The sequence below is a fragment of the Aspergillus aculeatinus genome, assembly GCF_003184765.1.
Source record: "Aspergillus aculeatinus CBS 121060 unplaced genomic scaffold BO66scaffold_33, whole genome shotgun sequence".
Lineage (NCBI taxonomy): Eukaryota > Fungi > Ascomycota > Eurotiomycetes > Eurotiales > Aspergillaceae > Aspergillus > Aspergillus aculeatinus.
In genome coordinates, this window is record NW_020291502.1 from 335,576 (window position 1) to 352,754 (window position 17,179).

General features: G+C 51.5%; 5 protein-coding genes across 5 annotated transcripts in view; 2 read left to right on the forward strand and 3 right to left on the reverse strand.

Annotated features, from left to right (window-relative positions):
• Positions 1-1,497: 1,497 nt before the first annotated feature.
• Positions 1,498-2,221, forward strand: BO66DRAFT_125029 (uncharacterized protein). The gene is made up of 2 exons (XM_025641938.1): positions 1,498-1,956; positions 2,031-2,221. Exons 1-2 carry the CDS (start codon positions 1,616-1,618, stop codon positions 2,059-2,061), a joined length of 372 nt encoding a protein of 123 aa, XP_025502516.1. The 5' UTR covers positions 1,498-1,615; the 3' UTR covers positions 2,062-2,221.
• Positions 2,222-3,118: 897 nt separating this feature from the next.
• BO66DRAFT_429856 (J domain-containing protein) lies at positions 3,119-6,115 on the forward strand. Its single transcript, XM_025650485.1, has 6 exons — positions 3,119-3,465; positions 3,519-3,603; positions 3,682-3,908; positions 3,975-4,632; positions 4,695-5,630; positions 5,706-6,115. The coding sequence occupies exons 1-6, from the start codon at positions 3,436-3,438 to the stop codon at positions 5,870-5,872; spliced, it is 2,103 nt and encodes a 700-aa protein (XP_025502517.1). The 5' UTR covers positions 3,119-3,435; the 3' UTR covers positions 5,873-6,115.
• A 1,090-nt stretch (positions 6,116-7,205) lies between these two features.
• BO66DRAFT_326542 (Zn(II)2Cys6 transcription factor domain-containing protein) lies at positions 7,206-8,406 on the reverse strand (the record flags this gene model as incomplete). Its single annotated transcript, XM_025643909.1, has 3 exons — positions 7,206-7,929; positions 8,010-8,107; positions 8,203-8,406. 3 exons carry the CDS (start codon positions 8,404-8,406, stop codon positions 7,206-7,208), a joined length of 1,026 nt encoding a protein of 341 aa, XP_025502518.1.
• Positions 8,407-12,367: 3,961 nt separating this feature from the next.
• On the reverse strand, positions 12,368-14,597 carry BO66DRAFT_125277 (D-arabinono-1,4-lactone oxidase). The gene has a single exon (XM_025641940.1). The coding sequence runs from the start codon at positions 14,271-14,273 to the stop codon at positions 12,540-12,542; it is 1,734 nt and encodes a 577-aa protein (XP_025502519.1). The 5' UTR covers positions 14,274-14,597; the 3' UTR covers positions 12,368-12,539.
• A 117-nt stretch (positions 14,598-14,714) lies between these two features.
• BO66DRAFT_429859 (putative gelsolin repeat protein) overlaps positions 14,715-17,179 on the reverse strand; it is a gene marked incomplete at its 5' end in the record, with an annotated part of 6,837 nt that continues 4,372 nt past the window's right edge. The window contains 2 exons of the mRNA XM_025650486.1: positions 14,715-15,298; positions 15,357-17,142. Coding sequence (XP_025502520.1) covers positions 15,052-15,298; positions 15,357-17,142 — 2,033 coding nt within the window. The 3' untranslated portion in view covers positions 14,715-15,051. The remainder of the gene's footprint in view (positions 15,299-15,356; positions 17,143-17,179) is intronic.

The following is a 17,179-nucleotide window of genomic DNA, read 5'->3' on the forward strand; positions in this document are numbered from 1 at the left end:
GCCGTCGATCCCGAAACAACAAAGGATCCAAGGACTTTATGAGCTCTAAGGCTCTCGGCGGCCTTTCGGCAACCCACAAATCGACATCCTAGACCACACCTCGTACTATGAAACGGGGAAAGTAGGGATGCCTAGTGCCTACAGTACATACATAGTGTACGAACAAAGGGCGCGGACGCGGACCCAGGACAGTAAGCCCCGAGCCCGATATCGCCCGTAGTCTCGATGCATGCCGAACCTGCCGTGGTTGGATGTTGTCACTCGACTCATTCCTAACCTGAGTGAGTTCTGAGGGCCTGACAATTGAGCAATCTTGCACCATGCGTCACATAAAATCTCATCACCCGCTCGGCCCGTTACGGCATCGTTTCCACTTGATTGCCACTGGAGGTTAGGGTACAGGGGCGTGTACGATGACGGGCGTACGGTATTGTCAGAGCCTCCATGGAGAGGCAGACTTCTGAGAAAGAGAGAGTGAGAGAAAGCACTGCATGGTTTGCTCTTCCTTCCCTGGTCCGGGTCCGAAATGCTTGAGGATCCCGCCTGCATGGCGTCAGACCACCCTTCTATTGGCCTACTTACGCTTTGCGTTTATTTTTGTTGCGTTTATTTCTTCTGGTTTGCTACCATGTCTCCTGGTTGCCTGGTTTCAACGTTGCCTTTATACAGTAATTACTACAAACAGGATATCCTTTCATGAGTTGTGGTTCTCTTTGACATGGCTGGGAAGACCCCCCCCTCAATTGGGTAGTTGGTTAGTAGTTTTGCAGGTCTGTCAGGCATTCAAGTCAAGAAGTCAGGCCGAGAATGAAGTGGGAAAAATTCAGTCTTTGTTGAAACTCAAAAAAGAAGACCAAAATAGAATAGTCTAGCACCTCAGCAGCACAGAAAGAATAGTTGACTTGGCCTAAGACCTCAGATGGGGTCCTGATGAGGTGACTCAGGACTCAGGAGTTCAAAGAGAGGGAAATTTGTAACAATGAGCCCTAACTCTGCGGAGTCAACCCTTGGATCCTCCGCGGAAAGGGAGCCACCAGAACTACGCAATCCAGGGTGAACATTAGATCAAATTTCACCATTCCTAGCATTCTAGATTTTGGCAATAACGTCTGCATCAGTGTGGAGTTGTTTGACTAGGGGGCAGAAGGCATTGTGGGTCCCGAAGCCGGATGTGAAGATTTTCTTTGCCTGGTTAGGTTTTGGGTTTTGGGTTTTGGGTTTTTTTTTTTTTTTTTTTTTTTAGAGGTACTGAGTACCTCTGTAACCTTAAGTGTTTAGTGAGTCACACCACCGCCCAACACTCCTTCGGCAAAGCCAGCCGGAGTCATACTACCACTAGAAGTATATATACAGTAGCTCCGCAACCTTCGATCTCCTGATCTTCCCCCTCTCCTCCCTCTTCACCTCATCTCATCCTTCTCGGGGATGATGGTCACTCCTTTCCTTACCGTTTGATAAATCAAAAGATATCCCGAGAACAGTTCTCTATTGTTTTGTGGTGGGTGGTTGTTTGTCTATTTAAGCCTCCTCGGTTTGAGCTGCAAAACAATCGAAAACCTTCAACATAATCAACCTCCTCCAACTGCCGGAAAAAATATTGGCGAACTGTTAGAGAATGGGCCAGAGGCACAACAGGCGTCGCACTCGTCCGCGCTCTCGAAATCGCAGCAGCAGCAGCAGCAGCATCACCAACAACAACAATCGCCTCAACCTCATCGAAGCTTTCTCCCGACCTCTCAATTCAGTCCTACCTTCGGCTTTCGACTACCATGAAATTCCCGCCCCGACCTGGCACCATGGGGATTTCATATGGCAGACTCGACATCGCACGATGAGGCTGGAAACCTCCCACATAGAGGCGGAGCAGTGTCGACTTTTTGGTGGTGAACCCGGTGACGACGTGGGCCTTTGCTATCGGATGCTGGAGTATTTCGGTGGGCTTGATTACATCGACTGGTGAGTTGTCTTCTTCCCCTGGCTCTTTTTCAATTCATCAATAGACTATCGAAGCTAACTCGCTACCTTCTTAGTCCCCAGTCTCTGAACGCACTACCTGGATGACGCGCATAAATATTCGGAAATCGTCGGCCCTTTTGAAAGCACAACGATTCAAAAGTGTCAGTCAGACGGTGGAAAGTAAAAAAAGAAAAAGTATGAAGAAATATATCCCAACGGGCATCTCCAACATGGCATGGATCTTGAAAACAAATTCAATTGAAATTGGATCCTCGAGCCGGGCTGTTCCATCCTTTGCAGCCACTACAACTCGACGACATCAGCAGGACGAAAGCCAACGGCGATCCCACCAGCCTCCCGAGAGGCTTCGAGAAGCCAGATTTCACTGGGTACTATCCAGGCCAATGACTTGCAGCAATGAAGGATCAGACTCCCCGAAGAGGGGGGTTATATCTGGATTGGTCTTCTGAACGGCCTGGCCATCTGAACTTTGGTATAGAGATATTTCCTCGCAAGACTTGGTGACGTCGAGAGCAGCGATGTCTTCTAGCTATCGGGCATTGCCGAGTTTGTGGGTGGGTTGAGTTCGTGTCTCGGTTCAGCTCCTCTGGATTGTGATGCTTGAGTTCCCTGCCTTCGCAAGCTTGGCTTGGTGCTGGCGTGGAGTTCATTCCTGCACCTCCGTCTACACAGCCTTGGCGAGGTCATCTCCCATTCTCACGCCTTTTCTCCTCAGGGCTGGGGCCCCTGGTGCTCGATAGACAAATGAGGACATGACAGCTGGACAAAAGTGTTTTGAGCTGGCGTTCTAAAAACAGATGTTTTATCCAAAAATGGGGGTCAAAAAAGGTTATGGGGTTTTTTTTATGATGAAATGAAAGCTCAGACAGACATGAATGCTTGTTGTATGGCCTGTTGATGTCAGTACCGGAGATCTAACATTATCAACTCCGTGGTAGATAGAATGTTTCTTTTTTTTTTTTTAGATGTACACGATGACCCTTCAGAGGTTCTGTACAGTACAAGATACATTAAAATTAACGTCTTCCCGCACACATTCTGGTCTACATCGTCATTCAGCTACTCCGTAAATGGCTTGAATTAACTAACTGAAAAGCGGGAAGAGGCTTGACCCTGAATGCTGGAAGTAGTAGGCGGTGAGCTCCGCCGCCGCCCTGGAAAGGACACGGTCGATCACAAGGCACGACCGACGCCGATACGATAATTAATCGTTCGGGACATGCTCCGTCGTGGTCTTCTTCTTCCTCTTCCACCACACGACACTCCTTCACCGTTGACTGGTAGGGAGATCATGACCACCAGCTCAACGACTTAATCTGTGCTGCTTTCCACTCACCTTTTCCCCTTATTGGACATATATCCAACTTCCTGTCACATATTTTGAGCCCAGGAGCTGCACTCTTTGTCCCTCGTCCTGCCCGCAGCGGGCGACCGTGTCCATTGTAAATTTACTGCACCATGTCGACAGACTACAACTATGACGACAAGGTAGGATCTCCACGGGCTTGCGGGCTGGAAGAGAAGCTGACAGGTATTGCCAGGGACAATTCTTCCCCTTTTTCGTCCTCACCCTGACGAGTCTCGTCACTTTCCCTCTGACGTACAATCTCCTCCGGCCGAGCAAGGGTGAGTGCCGGACCATAACATCGCCTCTATGGTGCAACTTGGGATCTCCCGAAACTGATGATTGGCTATTTTGTGTAGGACTGGAGAACACCGCACCGCGGATAAAATCAGACTTCAAGCCCGAACATGGCGACCTCATTGACGCGCAGAAGCGCAGGCGTCTGCGCAAGGAACGTCGGATCAAGCGCATTGTCACAGTCGTGGTGGGCTACGCTGTCATGGCTTGGATGGCATATTTGATCGTCGTCACAGCACGGACAGTACCCAAGATATGGGATCCGTATGACATTCTTGGTATCTCACGGGTGAGTCCCTCGCGAACGGAGTATCCCTGCGAACGGTTCTAACCGGCATTATTTGTCTCTTACCAGAGCGCCGACGAGAAAGCGATCTCCAGGCACTACAAGCGCCTTTCACTCGTCTACCACCCCGACAAGATCCGCCCCGATCCCGCCAAGAATGAGACCATCGAGATGCTCAACGAGCGCTTCGTCGAGCTCACCAAGGCCTACAAGGCATTGACCGACGAGGAAGTTCGCAACAACTACATTCAGTACGGCCACCCAGACGGCAAGCAGAGCATGAGCATCGGTATTGCTCTTCCCACGTTCATTGTCTCGGAAGGCTACTCCAAGTACACCCTGCTGGTCTATGGTGCTCTGCTTGGCGTTCTTCTCCCATACATTGTCGGCCGCTGGTGGTACGGCTCGCAGCGTTACACCAAGGAGCGCGTTCTCGTCGCAAGTGCTGGAAACATCTTCCGGGAATACAGAGACGACATCACCGATGGCGGAATAATCAATGCGCTGTCCTCCGGCGATGAGTTTAAGGAGATGTTGCAAGGACCCCGGTCCGATGCTGGATTGGCGAAGCTTGAGAAGAAGGTCCTGGCGGAAGATTCCTCGTATCTGACTCCTGAGGACCGCGCGGTCATCAAGGGACTCGATGATTCGAGCAGACGGAAGGCGCTGGCGTTACTCTGGGCCTATCTCGGTCGCGTTGATCTGGGAGACGCCACGCTCAACGGAGGTAAGTCAGAACTCTCCCTCAATCAGCTACATGGGATTTACAACATACTGATCCCAACTCAGAAAAATACGAAGCCGCCCCTATCGCCCTTTCACTGAACGAAGCTTTCACGGCCATCGCCCTAGCCTTTGGTAATCTCCGACCAATCCTCGGATCCTTCCGCACCGCACAGCACATCATCCAAGCCGTCGCACCTGGCTCCTCTCCACTCCTCCAGTTGCCGCACTTCACGGCGAAACTCGTGCAGACTATCGAAGGTGCCGACAACAAGGAACACTTCACCGTGCAAAAGTTCATGTCCATCCCGGAAGCCGAGCGCTACAGCCTCACCGTAGGCGCCGGCCTCCTGAATGAGAAGCAATACACGACCGCCATCAACGTTGCCAAACAACTCCCCGTTCTCGAGGTTTCCCGGGCCTTTTTCAAGGTGATGGGCGAGAAGGTCATCACGCCGAGCAGTCTGGTGCAACTCGTCGTCAAAGCGCGCTTCATCCCCCCCGGTTCCGCCAACGCCCCCGCCCCTACTTCCGCCGACCTCGAAGACATCGATCCCGACGAGGATGACCTCGACGCTATCATGGGCCGCAACGGCAAGAAGACAAAGGTGGTGAACGGCCAGAGGGTGGAAGAAGCTAAGTCCGAACCCGTTCAACCTCCGCTCGCGCACGCCCCCTACCTCGCCCGCGACCACTCCCCGCGCTGGCATATCTTCCTGGCCGACGCCAAACAGGGCAAGATGGCTGTGCCCCCCTTCACCTTCACCACATTTGACAAGCCACTCTTCGACCCCGTCACCGGCAAGCCCACATTCAACGTGCAGACCCTCAAGATGCAGTTCCAGGCTCCACCCCAGGTCGGTGACTTCACTTTTGTGATGCACATGCTCTGCGACAGTTATTTGGGCCTCGACACGAAGATGGAAATCACCCTGCACATCGACGATCCCGCCAAGGCTGCGGCGTTGGACGAGGAAGATGATATCAGTGAGCCTGATGAGGGTGAGTTCCCTAACAAACGCCTTCTTACACAAATGATCAAAGACCGTGAGAACCTAACCATTTCTAAAATCATAGACTCGATAGCCGGCCAAATGCAAGCCCTAAAGACCGGCCAAGCCCCCAAGAAGAAGGCCAAGAAGCCTTCGGCGGAGTCTAGCGAGGACGAGGAGAGTGATACCGATGGTGATGCAGGCGATACTAGTGACACGAACACGGAGACGGATATCGATGATGATGATTGAAGGGCATATTTGCATTAAAGGGAACGTCATAATCGGAGGGAGGTTATGTTTTCCCACCCGTCCGTCCTAAGGGAAACAAAGTTAAACATATAAACCCAACCTATACGTGGAAAGGAAGAAAAGAAAAAAAAAAGAAAGTCCTATGATACCTTTAGCTCTCCTTTTCTTTTCCTTTATTTTCTTTCCCTTTGCTCACCATCCCTTGTCTTAGTTTGATCTTGCTTCGGGAATGGATCTTCTTACCTCTTTTTCAGTTTTTTTTTTTTTTTTTTTTTTTTTTTAAACCATTTTCAATGTTTTTGAGTAAAGAATATACCTAGGTTTTCGTTCATCATCATTGGCATCTATGTGTCTTGTTTTCGAGTGGCATTCAGAGGGCTTGGGTCGTTTTGATTCCAAGGGGATATGGGCTGGACAAGGAGGTCATACTTGATGAGACTCCATGGCGGTCATCGCCGGATCAACGGCTATTTCTTTGCTATTTAGCGTGGGCAGAGTCTGTGCCTGTTCGGCTTTCCAGGCTGACGTGACTACTGACCGGCTGATTGTACTTATGAGTCCTTGAAAATAGCTAATACGGATTCAATGTTCATGCACACAGTCGTCTTCTTCTTTCCTTTGCTTTCTTTTGTCTTTTTTGGGGTGCGTACTTTATCTCTGCCATTGCGCACTAACCCCTGTACCTGTTTCTTTCCGTTCTTTGGTAGGTTGCTGGTAGCTACAACTAGTAAAGCTCACAGTTTCAGGTTTCCAGTAAGGGTAGATCTTTCCAAAGAGGAAATCTGGAGAATCAAGATTTGATCGAGATATCAAGGGGTCCCCGCACTGTCTATAGCCCTTGTAGCCAGGTTGAGCCTGCTTGGACCTCCTGGTGATGGCATCTTATGTTGGGTCTTTAGTCCTCGTCTGACTCGATCAGGCACATCAGGTGTGCGGTGCGGGAAGTAAAAAGCATTGGGTAGTGTAGGCGAGGAGTGAACTCGACCCGAGGTTCTGTTTCGCAACTGGAACATGGAGTGTAGTAGAAGGCCCCGGAAAGCTTGATTGTTAGTCTCTAAGAAGAAAAAGGAGATTCCTGTTGTAGTCAGAGTATATAGCCATCCCACGTCGTAGAAATAACAACTGACTTGGGGTATATGAACGTGATCGTAAACACCATGCTGCAAATGAAATCTTCAAGATAGGCAAAGCGACACAGTCAATGAGAGATAGATGATGGGCAGAGTGGCTTTCACCCTGTCTCTGTGCAGTTACATCACGAGATGAAAGGTGTACACTAGTACGAGGGACAGGGATTTGACAGAGTGCCCAGGTTCTATGATTATCCGCTATGCTAATCACAACGATATGACCAGCTGGTCGTAGGAGGTGGATAGATAGCGTGCTGTTCAGGGACGTGCAAGGCATAATCACTCATCAGGCTCACGGACATGCCGGATCTAATTACAGGTTGTTGCTGCATTAGGCCGACCGGCAGCCCGGAGCTCTTGCTGGATTCTGCGCCAGAGTCGGTACCAACATAGTAGTAACATGGCTGCTCATGAGCAGTCATCGATGGCCCAGTATCCGTGCACTTCAGTTCGCATGCAAGGGCCATAGGTTCCAAATGTGGGCGAGGGAATGCCATAGTCTGATAACCTGTGTGTGGTTGATAGCTCTGATACGCCCCTGAGTGGATATTCTGAACTGGCTGCATGTCCCATCTCCACGGGTCGCTGCATTTGGGCGAAGCGAGCACGGGACTACATTCACTTGGTGAAGGCTCAGGAGGGGTGGCAGGTTCGGGTGATGGATCTGTTGTGGCGCTACTATCAGTCGAGGTTGAAAGAAATCGTAAGTACTGGAGGTCTTCGGATTCTTCCTCCGGCTCGTCCGCATTTTCCTCGGCTTGCTTGATTAGACCTAACCGGTCTAGGATAGCGTGCGTCAGAGGATAACCGTCGGGTGCGTCCTGCAGTGGCTCCCCAGGGAAGTCCTCCTTGTTGACGCAAAGCTTATAAAGCCGCTGAAGTGCTTTGACCACCAGAGAGTGATGCGACTCGAGCATTTCAACGAATCTAGACATGTGCCAATCCACCAGTCAGTCCTGGGATCCTTGATAGATATCATATTAGTGCAGAAAAGGATCGAAACTGACCCTCGTGAGTATACTTTGGTTTGCGTAGCCTTCCTCTCCCGAAAGAGACATGGATGGTTGTACGCAGAACAACGGTTGCATGGCTGTTTCCCATCACACTAATATCCCATGAGTATCACCGCAGACCGCAAGCTCGTGCTATGGTAGAGAAAGATGCACACAGGGTCCTAGGAACAACCAATGCTTCACAAACCTTGGTCTTCTTGACTCTGCAACGATCGCATGCCTTCAAGACATGCTTGCGCTTGACTCGAAAAACACGCTGGTCATGCTTCTCGTCTGCCAACCCCACGCGGGACTCAAGCTGTTTCAAGGTGGTCACCGCAGCAAGATTATACATGGCATCTGGATAACCAGGAATGTAAGACTTGGGTCGCAAGCTAGGTTGACGAGACATCTTTGCATCGAACAAGCCAGGAAAAGTTGAAACATGTACGGGGGAGTGAGATGCAATTGAACGCCCGCCAAGGATCAAGGTGGCAGGAAGGGTCTGATATGAGAACTTTGGTCTGAAGTCTGACTAATCGAGAGCAAGGCGTTTTCAGTCGGAGGAGGAGGAAGGAGGAGGAGGCCCCGGGAGGGGTAGTGGATGTCAGACTGCCGCTCGAGAGGAACAAGCAGGTGGGGGTGCGAGGACCTGACAAGGGACAAAGAGGCTGAGAGACATATCTATCAAATATTATTGATATCATGTCTTACCCCAACGCAGCCCCGCGCACGCATGTCGACATGACGACCCCGCCCGAATCGGACGTATATCGCTAGGACAGTGATGATGGTGACGTGGTGAAGCAGCTTGTCACGATATCAACCGGACCGGTCGCTTGACGTCCTTCAGGCCGTTGTGTGTGGCTGTGGTAGCCTAGCAGGTACGTACACCAGGGAGTCCCCCGCAACCACGGGGGGATTGGGGGGGTTTCTGCCCATTTGGCTAGTTGATACAGGTGACCAGATAAAAATTCGCTGGCGCGAGACACGCCAGTAGCCAGTAGCCAGTAGCCAGTATTCACGCCTGGCGACGGTCCGAGCCGTCAGAGCTACCACGGGATGGATACGCATCGCTGCCACCGCACCGCTTGTCGGCACTAACCGGGTAAGACCCTGGTCATTTGGGCAGCCAAAACCAGAGTAAGGTAAGCCCTCAAGGCTCAACCTGACTCTCTCCCTTTCTCTCTCCCGTAATTCTCGTGGGAGCCTTGAAGACCTTCCGGTGCCGGAGGAAAGTCGTCCGCTGGCTTGAACCCGCAAACGTGCATCTTGCTCCGGTTTCCGTGGCTGTCATACATCATCTCCCTATTCTTCAAAATTTCTTTTTGGCCCGATCATAACATAGGCTCTAAAACCGGTTACCGGTGAGTCGGCTCACGGCCAGACAATGCCGCTGTAGGATAAATGGTTTCAAACGGGCTGGAGCCTTCAGCATCATCAGCTTATGCCTCATGAGCGACTCTCGAACACTTCCATAGTTGCCATTGGTACACGGATGACCAGCGCCATCACACACTCTGACTACTCTCGAGTCGTTGATGAGCGCGTGCCTCGCACTGGGCTCAGCGTTACGCCAAGGTGACCAGCAGCATCGACCCAATAGTATGGGCCGACAATTGCTTTTTCGAGTTTCCGTAATTTTCGGCTGGAATTGTTCTCTTTCCCGCGCCTGTCAAAACAACCAGCCTTCCTAGAATGCTCAGCTTGACGAGCTATAGTGGTGATGATACGTAGCGGGACCTCACTAGACCCCTTCAGATTGCGTCGCGGGAAAGTCGGTACCGTTGCACGCTTCCTAGCATATGCTGCAAGCTGCTCATGTGTTCTAAGAGAGCTAACCGTCTTGAGCTTAAAGTGCAGTGGTGCAGCTTGTCTAAACAAAAGCAGGGGTATCACTTCTAAAGTCAACTCCTTCGGTATCTATGCGTATCTCAATGCGGAGGCCTGGCAGGGCCACTGCTGTTGTGCGAGAGCCAGACAGTAGCAATCACGAAGAAGAGTAGAGCTCGCAGTGCATGTCTTCAGGTGATCACCTGATGTAATGTTGTGATGCTGATCAATAGCACCGGCATGAGCCAACCGTAGCAATAGCATTGTTCGTCATCGAGGCTGCAAAGATTGATCGAGGGAGCATCGGCCAAGTACGCCTGCATCATCATCGTTTGGGGAGCACGGCTCGCTGGTCTTACAGGAAATACCGCATAATCCGAGTTTCGCAGAAGGTGTTAACCGCGCTTAGTGTTGTGCGTAGGATTCCGTGCACCTGCTCCGGTGGACGCCAAAACCCAAAAAGAAAAAGAAAAGAGAAATAAAGAAGAAGGATAAAAAAAGAAAAGAAACGGGAAGGAAAACAATAGGCAAGACAACGCGAAGAGAAAGAGAGAACAAGTGAAATAGACCACAGAGAATTACAATAGAATGTCTGTTCCATTCTCGCATTTGCCTTGCCGATCCTTCAACCTGTATCTTGCATTGCCGTCCGTCTGTGATGGTCAGCAAGGTTGATTGATTAGACAGGAGCATCACATTGGGCTTCCTCGAACCTGGGATTCAACCATAACCGCCCTCCGCCACCAACCACCATCAATTATAGGAACTTTCGGGAGGTGATTCTGTGATATAGGGCAAGGAGACCTGCGTCGCGGGCTACTGATCATTTCCTCTCTTTGCCACACTTGGTGAGAGGGGGAAGGGAGGGGCTCGAGGATCTTGCGTGGGTGCGAGCGAACCGCATGAGTTGGGTGCAGCAAAGGCCCGTCCACCCTGCAGATACTCGCTCAGTGACTCACTTGCAAGAAGCGGCGATTTTGTCCGTCTAGTGAAGCCTTTTACTATACTTTATCCCAGCCCCGCTTCCTGTGGCCGCTGAACAATGCTGAGCTGCAACTGAGATAATCTTCTGTCACAATTTCGTGGCGCAGTCAAGCGACGGGGATGAACTGAGCTGCCTCGGCTTTCTCTGGTGGTAATCGCCAATCTCATCATGGGTATATTTCTGGCCCTTCTTGGATTCTGGTGAGGCAGATGATTTCGGGCGGGGATAAAGCCAGGATTGGGCGAATGGAGAGAAGAAGAGCATCAAACAAATTAGAGCATGAGAAAAAGTAGCGAAAGAAGAGGAACAAGAAGATGAAGATGAAGAACCTGATGAAGATGATAAGAAAATGCGATTGAAAAGAATGGATCCATTCGGAAGAGAGAAAGCCCAATTAGGAAGGAACGTGACTATGCCAGTGCCCTGCCAGTTGCCAGCCCAGTGCAGTGCCCGCCCCCAGGCAGTGCCCCCCACCGACCCCCAGGTGCGGTGCCAGTGCCAGCAGTGCCCAAGTGAGGTGCCCGCGGCCGCGGGGGCTCCAGCTCCACTGCCTGCCAACAATAAAGCTGATACTGAGCTCGGAGAGTCCGAGCATCAATACGCTCAATTCTCTTTTCACCTCCCCAAAGGGAACCCGAACGGGCACCATACCGACCAGGTCTCATGATGATCTTCAGGACAATGGAAACAGCGGCCTATACTGTACTGTACTGTACTGTACATCTCGCTCCATTCATCCATTCTAGTCACTAGTTGCCAGAAGCCCTATCCTGGTATCACCTGCATTGCATGGCATAACCTAGCATGATCACATTTCTTTGCGCTCCTGGAAAAGACGGGCCAAGCCTTTTTTTCGCAGAAAATGAAAGAGCCGGAATTGATGACCTTGCGCCTCTCCAGATCGAGTAAGATTCCCAGCAGAAGCAAGCAAATGCCATTAGTTAGCGGTTGGCGGGGAGGAGTAGTAGTTAGTGCTGACGTCTTGGATGCCGACAATTATTCCCAAGGTAGAGGAGGTCTCCCGCCTTGAAAGCAACCTTATACCATAATTTGGGCGTATTATACACAGCCTAAAAACGCACCCGCCCTCAAATCGTCATTGCCGGAACGACCCTCGCGCACCGAGCGTGGACTATGTTGGCTCGAACACTCCTACGCGACCCGGCGTTATACCACAGAAGTGAAGGAGCCGATGACCTTTCAAGTAATCCAGGGTCATCCTACTAGGGAGTAAACAATGCCGATAGTCGACGAGGAGGATCAGCCGCTCCGATGAGACCCGGATACTCGCGACGGAGTCCCATTACCCCGAAAACTCCTTCAGTTGAGCCCAATGAGCAAGTGAACGAGAGATGGAACGCACCCTCAAAGTCCATTGTCATTCACCGCATGCCAGCTCATACTCGGGATGTAGCAAACAAGGAGCAGCTAATCAGAGGAAGAGTCGACGAGGTGAAGATGCATGGCATTTGTACTCGATCAGTCAAAACCAGGCCTGAAAAGTGACCGTGCGTTCTCTGTAACACATCAAATATCTGGGAGGTGGAAGAAATCAATGGAAAGAATATACATTGAAAAGTACATGGATTGTCAAAAATAATCACCGGCCAACAAGATCCATTGGCTTACTCATTTTGTCCCACCACCCATGACTACCTACTACTTCGCATACTACCGCGCTCAGGTGTTTACTCCTCACCATCTCATTGTCTTTACTCTATTGATGATCACGAGTGGCGATCAGGAAGAACAATGCTAGCCTCACCGGTTGCAAGAAGGTCGAAGCTCTCATCACTGGCTGCGGTTGTGGGAGGACTCAGACCCGTGCTTTCGACCGAAGCAAAGGACTTTTCCTTTTCGAGCAAGGACAAGGATACACCTGCGTGCTTCGTTTGCCAACTCTTGTCACCAATCCACTCCAAGCCGTCGCCCGCCCCGCGGACACCTGCCTTCCGACGAGCCTTCTCCCGTTCGAGAAGAGGGAGGCTTTCTTCCGTAGCAGTTGACTCACCAACGGACAAGTTCAGATTGCGATGGTGCCACTCGCCCAGAAACATTCCATCCGGGTCAACATCTTGGCGCACCTTCATCCATTCGTCCATGCCGCCACCGTACAGCTGCCTTAATTCATCGCGCGTTGCGACGAAGTTCTTGGCCCAGTGCGGTCTGGCTCCCATCTCACGCATGAGCCATTCAAAAGCCTCGTAGTAGCGAGCCGTGCAGGGGGGATCCCGATGATAAGGACGGTAGAGAGTCGCATTAAGATACAAGGTCGGACCGTCAGAGCGACTAGGATCAAGGAATGGGCGGGGGTTCTTATTGAGTGTAGAGTCGGCAACTCTGACTTCGATCGGACAATGCACCCAGAGTCCGTCGACAGAGAATGGAATACGTGCCGTTTCAGCATCGCCGTTTAGCCAAGCAGAAAGCCGGGTGATAGCCTCCGGTCCCTTCTCCAAGGGAAGAGCCCACTCGTTAACGAACTGCGAGTAGAGACAATTCATGAGCAGACCGTCGCGGGCCGGCTCCACGGCTTCCGTGACCTTGGTTTCTTCCTTGAATCCATACTGCAGGCCGAAGACAAACCACTCGACCCATGGCAGGATACGAGGGAAGTAATTTGCCAGGGCCAGCAGGTTGTGATAAATGTGGTAACCCACGGTTTCCCCATAAAACGTCTTCGGTGGAGGGCGCACCGGAAGATCGGTCTTGTCTGCATGCCAAACGACCGCGCTCTTCTCATACGGCATCCACCAGACCCGTACGAACTCATGCGTGGTCCACAGTCCAGTCGACCATTCATCCAGAACGCTCGAAAGCTTCCGGCGGGACTGTCGCCATGCGACCTTGAAGGTGGGCTCAGCTTGTAACGTGACCTCGACAATGATGCCCAGGGCACCGAGGGAGATAAGGGCGGCGCGGAAGAGGTCGGGATTATTCGTTGGACTGCATCGCACCACTTGCCCATTAGCCAGCATGAGTGTCAGGGACACAATGCATTCCGAGATCAGACCATGCTGTAAGGAGCTCCCATGTGTGCCCGTCGAAATGACTCCCGCAATCGACTGACTATCGATGCTACCCAGATTCGACAAGGTGAGGCCATGCTTCTCTAACTGCTTTCCTAGGTCCCTCAAGCGTATTCCAGCCTGCACGGTGACCACGCCGGTCTCAGGCGACACCTCCAACACGCGACTGAAATCATCGAGGTTGACCAGCCAGGAGGAGGTGCAAGTCAGATCCGAAGGGGAGTGGCCACTACCAACGGTGACAAGACGACGGCGACAGTGACGGGCGAGGGTGACGAGTTTCTGGATCTCAGCCAAAGATTGCGGACGGACGTAGAGCTCCGGTCGGGAATAGAATGTCCTGGCCCAGGTGTGATGCAAATGATCGGTGGTGGCGCGAAAGGGCACGGCGGGATCGAGCTGCGAAAGTTTGTGAAGGATAGCGGGGTCCATGGTGGTGGTGATGGTGTTGACGGTGGTTATTCTGTCCGATTGAGGCTCAATCAAGGCATACTGACCTATACAGAGAGACGCTCAAGTCTCTCACAACAATGAAGAGAGTGAAGAATGAGTGTGTGAGTGAGTGAGCGGAGAAAGATAGAGGTGAAATCAGCGCGACACTGAGGGGCGAAAATTAAATGAGCGCGCGGGGTGGAAATTAACGGCCGATGACGAGCCGCGGTGGGTCGATTGCCCATCACAACTTTTCTTATCTTTATCTTTGAAGGTAACTAAGTCAACTAGCTCACTGTAATAGTCTTCTGACACTTGATTGCCGTTCTTCCGCATTCCCTGGAATTGAATATGTTTGATTACACGCTCCCTTAGTTGAATAGTATTACCATAGATGCATCCAAGCAAGCCTCATGATCCTCTCTCAGTAACCAATAAGTACGCAGTCTTCTGATAATGCCAAGCTGGTTTGAAAACTTGAACCTAAACCTAATACTGTACACTGACACATACACACTTGCCGTAAAAAAGGTCGCCTTTTCACTCCACTGTCCAGACTTTCTATGTTCACACCTCCATCACTTCCCCCTCAAACCTTGTTGCCAGGAACCATTCCGGTGCGGACCAGTATATGCACGATCTAAATGCAAAGACGCTATAATCAACGACAGACAAAACGAAAAGAAAGGAAGAGAAACAGAAGAAAGAGAGATACCGAAGACAAATCAGGGTATGATGCTCTTGAGAATATCGGAAGGAAAGTAAAGGTGGTCAGAATTTAGGGGTTGCGAAGCGCCTCGATTGCCGCGTTCAGAGGGAGCACTTGCGGAATACTTTGCCACGAGCTCGTGTTCCACTTGCGGAATACACTGCTACAGCTCTCGGGAACTCCGCCGAGGGAGACGAAGGTTTTCGGGATGAATGGTCGATCTTGGAAAGAGGCCGCTAGGATGCTGTATTCATGCGCAAAATAGACCGCTGAAGCGAATTCAGCTGCGCGGGCTGAGGCTTGTTCACCCACAATCCTGTCAACATGTGTTTAGCGTGCGACCTCGAGTCGTTCGGATCCCGGAGGCAACTTACACATAAATCTCAAAGTAGGTGTCAAGGACGTAGATTCCTTTGGCATTGATGTCCTTCTGACAAAATGGATCCACCTCTTGCACGGTATCGTTTGGACGAGTAATTGGGGAGGGTGAACCGGCTCGACGCATCCAGAATCCAGCCCGCTGCTGACCAAGCTCATGGTCCACACGAAGCAGTCGCGTGCGATACCGGTCAAGCTTGGGCTTCAGTCGCCAGTCATTGGCGCCCTTCTCATCTGCCGTCCTTTCGTACTGCGGGAAGACTTCAAAGAAGCTTTCTGGCTCTTCTCCTTCACCTACTTCCTCGAATTCACCCGTGAGGCCGAGATCCATCCCAATCAAGCGCGCAGCACCAATTTCTTCTGCCGAGCTGCCGAGTCCTTTCCAAAGAAACAACTTGCCGAACATAGCGGAGATCACGAAAGGATAGCCGGAGCAAAGGCTGCTAGGCGAGAAGTTCACTTCATCGAACACCATCTGTCCTAGGTGCTTCCGTCCGCAGAGCATGAAAATAGCAGAGGAACTGGATCGTGAGCTAGAACCACGACGCGTGATGAGAATGCCACCTAGAGCCTGAATGAACCGCGCTGGCTCCTTGCCTTGCTTAATAATTTCGAGCTTGCATCCATTTTCCTTCGCCATTCGTCGAGAAAAGGGCTGGGCATCGTCGATGGCCGCATCGGGAACGTCATCACCACACCAGAGGTGGATCTCAGAACGCACGTTGCCGTCTGCCTCAAACATATGCACGCACAAGTACATGCTTCCCTCGTACAGAATATACTCTTGATTGACGGGAAGATCTTGCTTCTTTCCATCACCTGTGATCTCCCATATCTGGCGTTTGAGGGTTCTGATTTTCGTTTCGTCGCCGCCTTTCCCCAACAGCACCTGAGCATCGGCATTCACGCGATCACTTGATTTAGGTAAGGGCCTGAAGAAAGTGGAAATTGCTTCCCATGATTCGTCAGCCAAAGGGACAAGCGAAGCTGATGATCGTGGCGAGGAGAATCGATCGCCGGAGGCTCGAGAACCCTTGGGAGGAACCGGGGGTGAAGGTAGGGCTTTGTCTCTAGAAGGAGCACCTTTGATCCCAACAGCAGCAAAGTAGGATGCGGGCTTTTGGTACGGTGCGGGCGATGTTGAGCCCAGGTTCTCCTTAAAACTGGTTCTCAAGGGCGAAGCCCGAGGGGAAGGTGACGAAAAGTGAGTCGGGGCGTTCCTCACAGGGGTAGATGGCAACGGTGCGGTTTTCGGAGGCAAAGGGGGTTTTCCGAGGAGAGAGCTTCGCAAGCTGGCAACAAGACCAGTACTCTTGCTATCTTCGAAGCGAGGAGAATCCTGGATTGGTGGTGTTGGAGGCTCGGTGCTCCGGTCATTGGGCGACGAAAGAGATTGTTGATCGACCAATTGCGGCGTGACTCTTTTGATCATTATAGGCTCAATAGATAATGGCGAAACAGGGGGCTGGGTTGCGCCTGCACCTTCCAGGGACACAGAGGTATGAGAACCAGCCTCCGTGTCAGGAAGTGGCCAACCACTTGAGACGCCCACGGATTGTTGAAGTTCAACATGCGAAGCGCCTAGTATGGGGCTTTCCAATTCGGGAAACGGCGACCGACGTTCTTTGCCATCCAATGCATTATCTGCAACCTCAGTACTCTCCTTAACTTTTCCCTCTGCAAGCTTCTCTGCTGCAAACTTCTCTGCTGCAAGCTTCTCGTCTGCAAGTCTCTGCTCCTCTGCGAGTCTTGCCTCTTCCTCCGCGAGCCTAGCTTGCTCCTCTGCGAGTCTCTGCTCCTCAGCAAGTCTTGCCTTTTC

Bases quoted from the DNA above. Each gene is read 5' to 3' on its own strand.
- BO66DRAFT_125029 (XM_025641938.1), top strand. From the start codon at position 1,616: ATGGGCCAGAGGCACAACAGGCGTCGCACTCGTCCGCGCTCTCGAAAT. The intron at 1,957-2,030 runs GTGAGTTGTCTT...CTACCTTCTTAG, and splicing joins GGGCTTGATTACATCGACTG to TCCCCAGTCTCTGAACGCAC.
- BO66DRAFT_429856 (XM_025650485.1), top strand. From the start codon at position 3,436: ATGTCGACAGACTACAACTATGACGACAAG. The intron at 3,604-3,681 runs GTGAGTGCCGGA...TATTTTGTGTAG, and splicing joins TCTCCTCCGGCCGAGCAAGG to GACTGGAGAACACCGCACCG. The intron at 3,909-3,974 runs GTGAGTCCCTCG...GTCTCTTACCAG, and splicing joins ACATTCTTGGTATCTCACGG to AGCGCCGACGAGAAAGCGAT.
- BO66DRAFT_125277 (XM_025641940.1), bottom strand. From the start codon at position 14,273: ATGGACCCCGCTATCCTTCACAAACTTTCGCAGCTCGATCCCGCCGTG.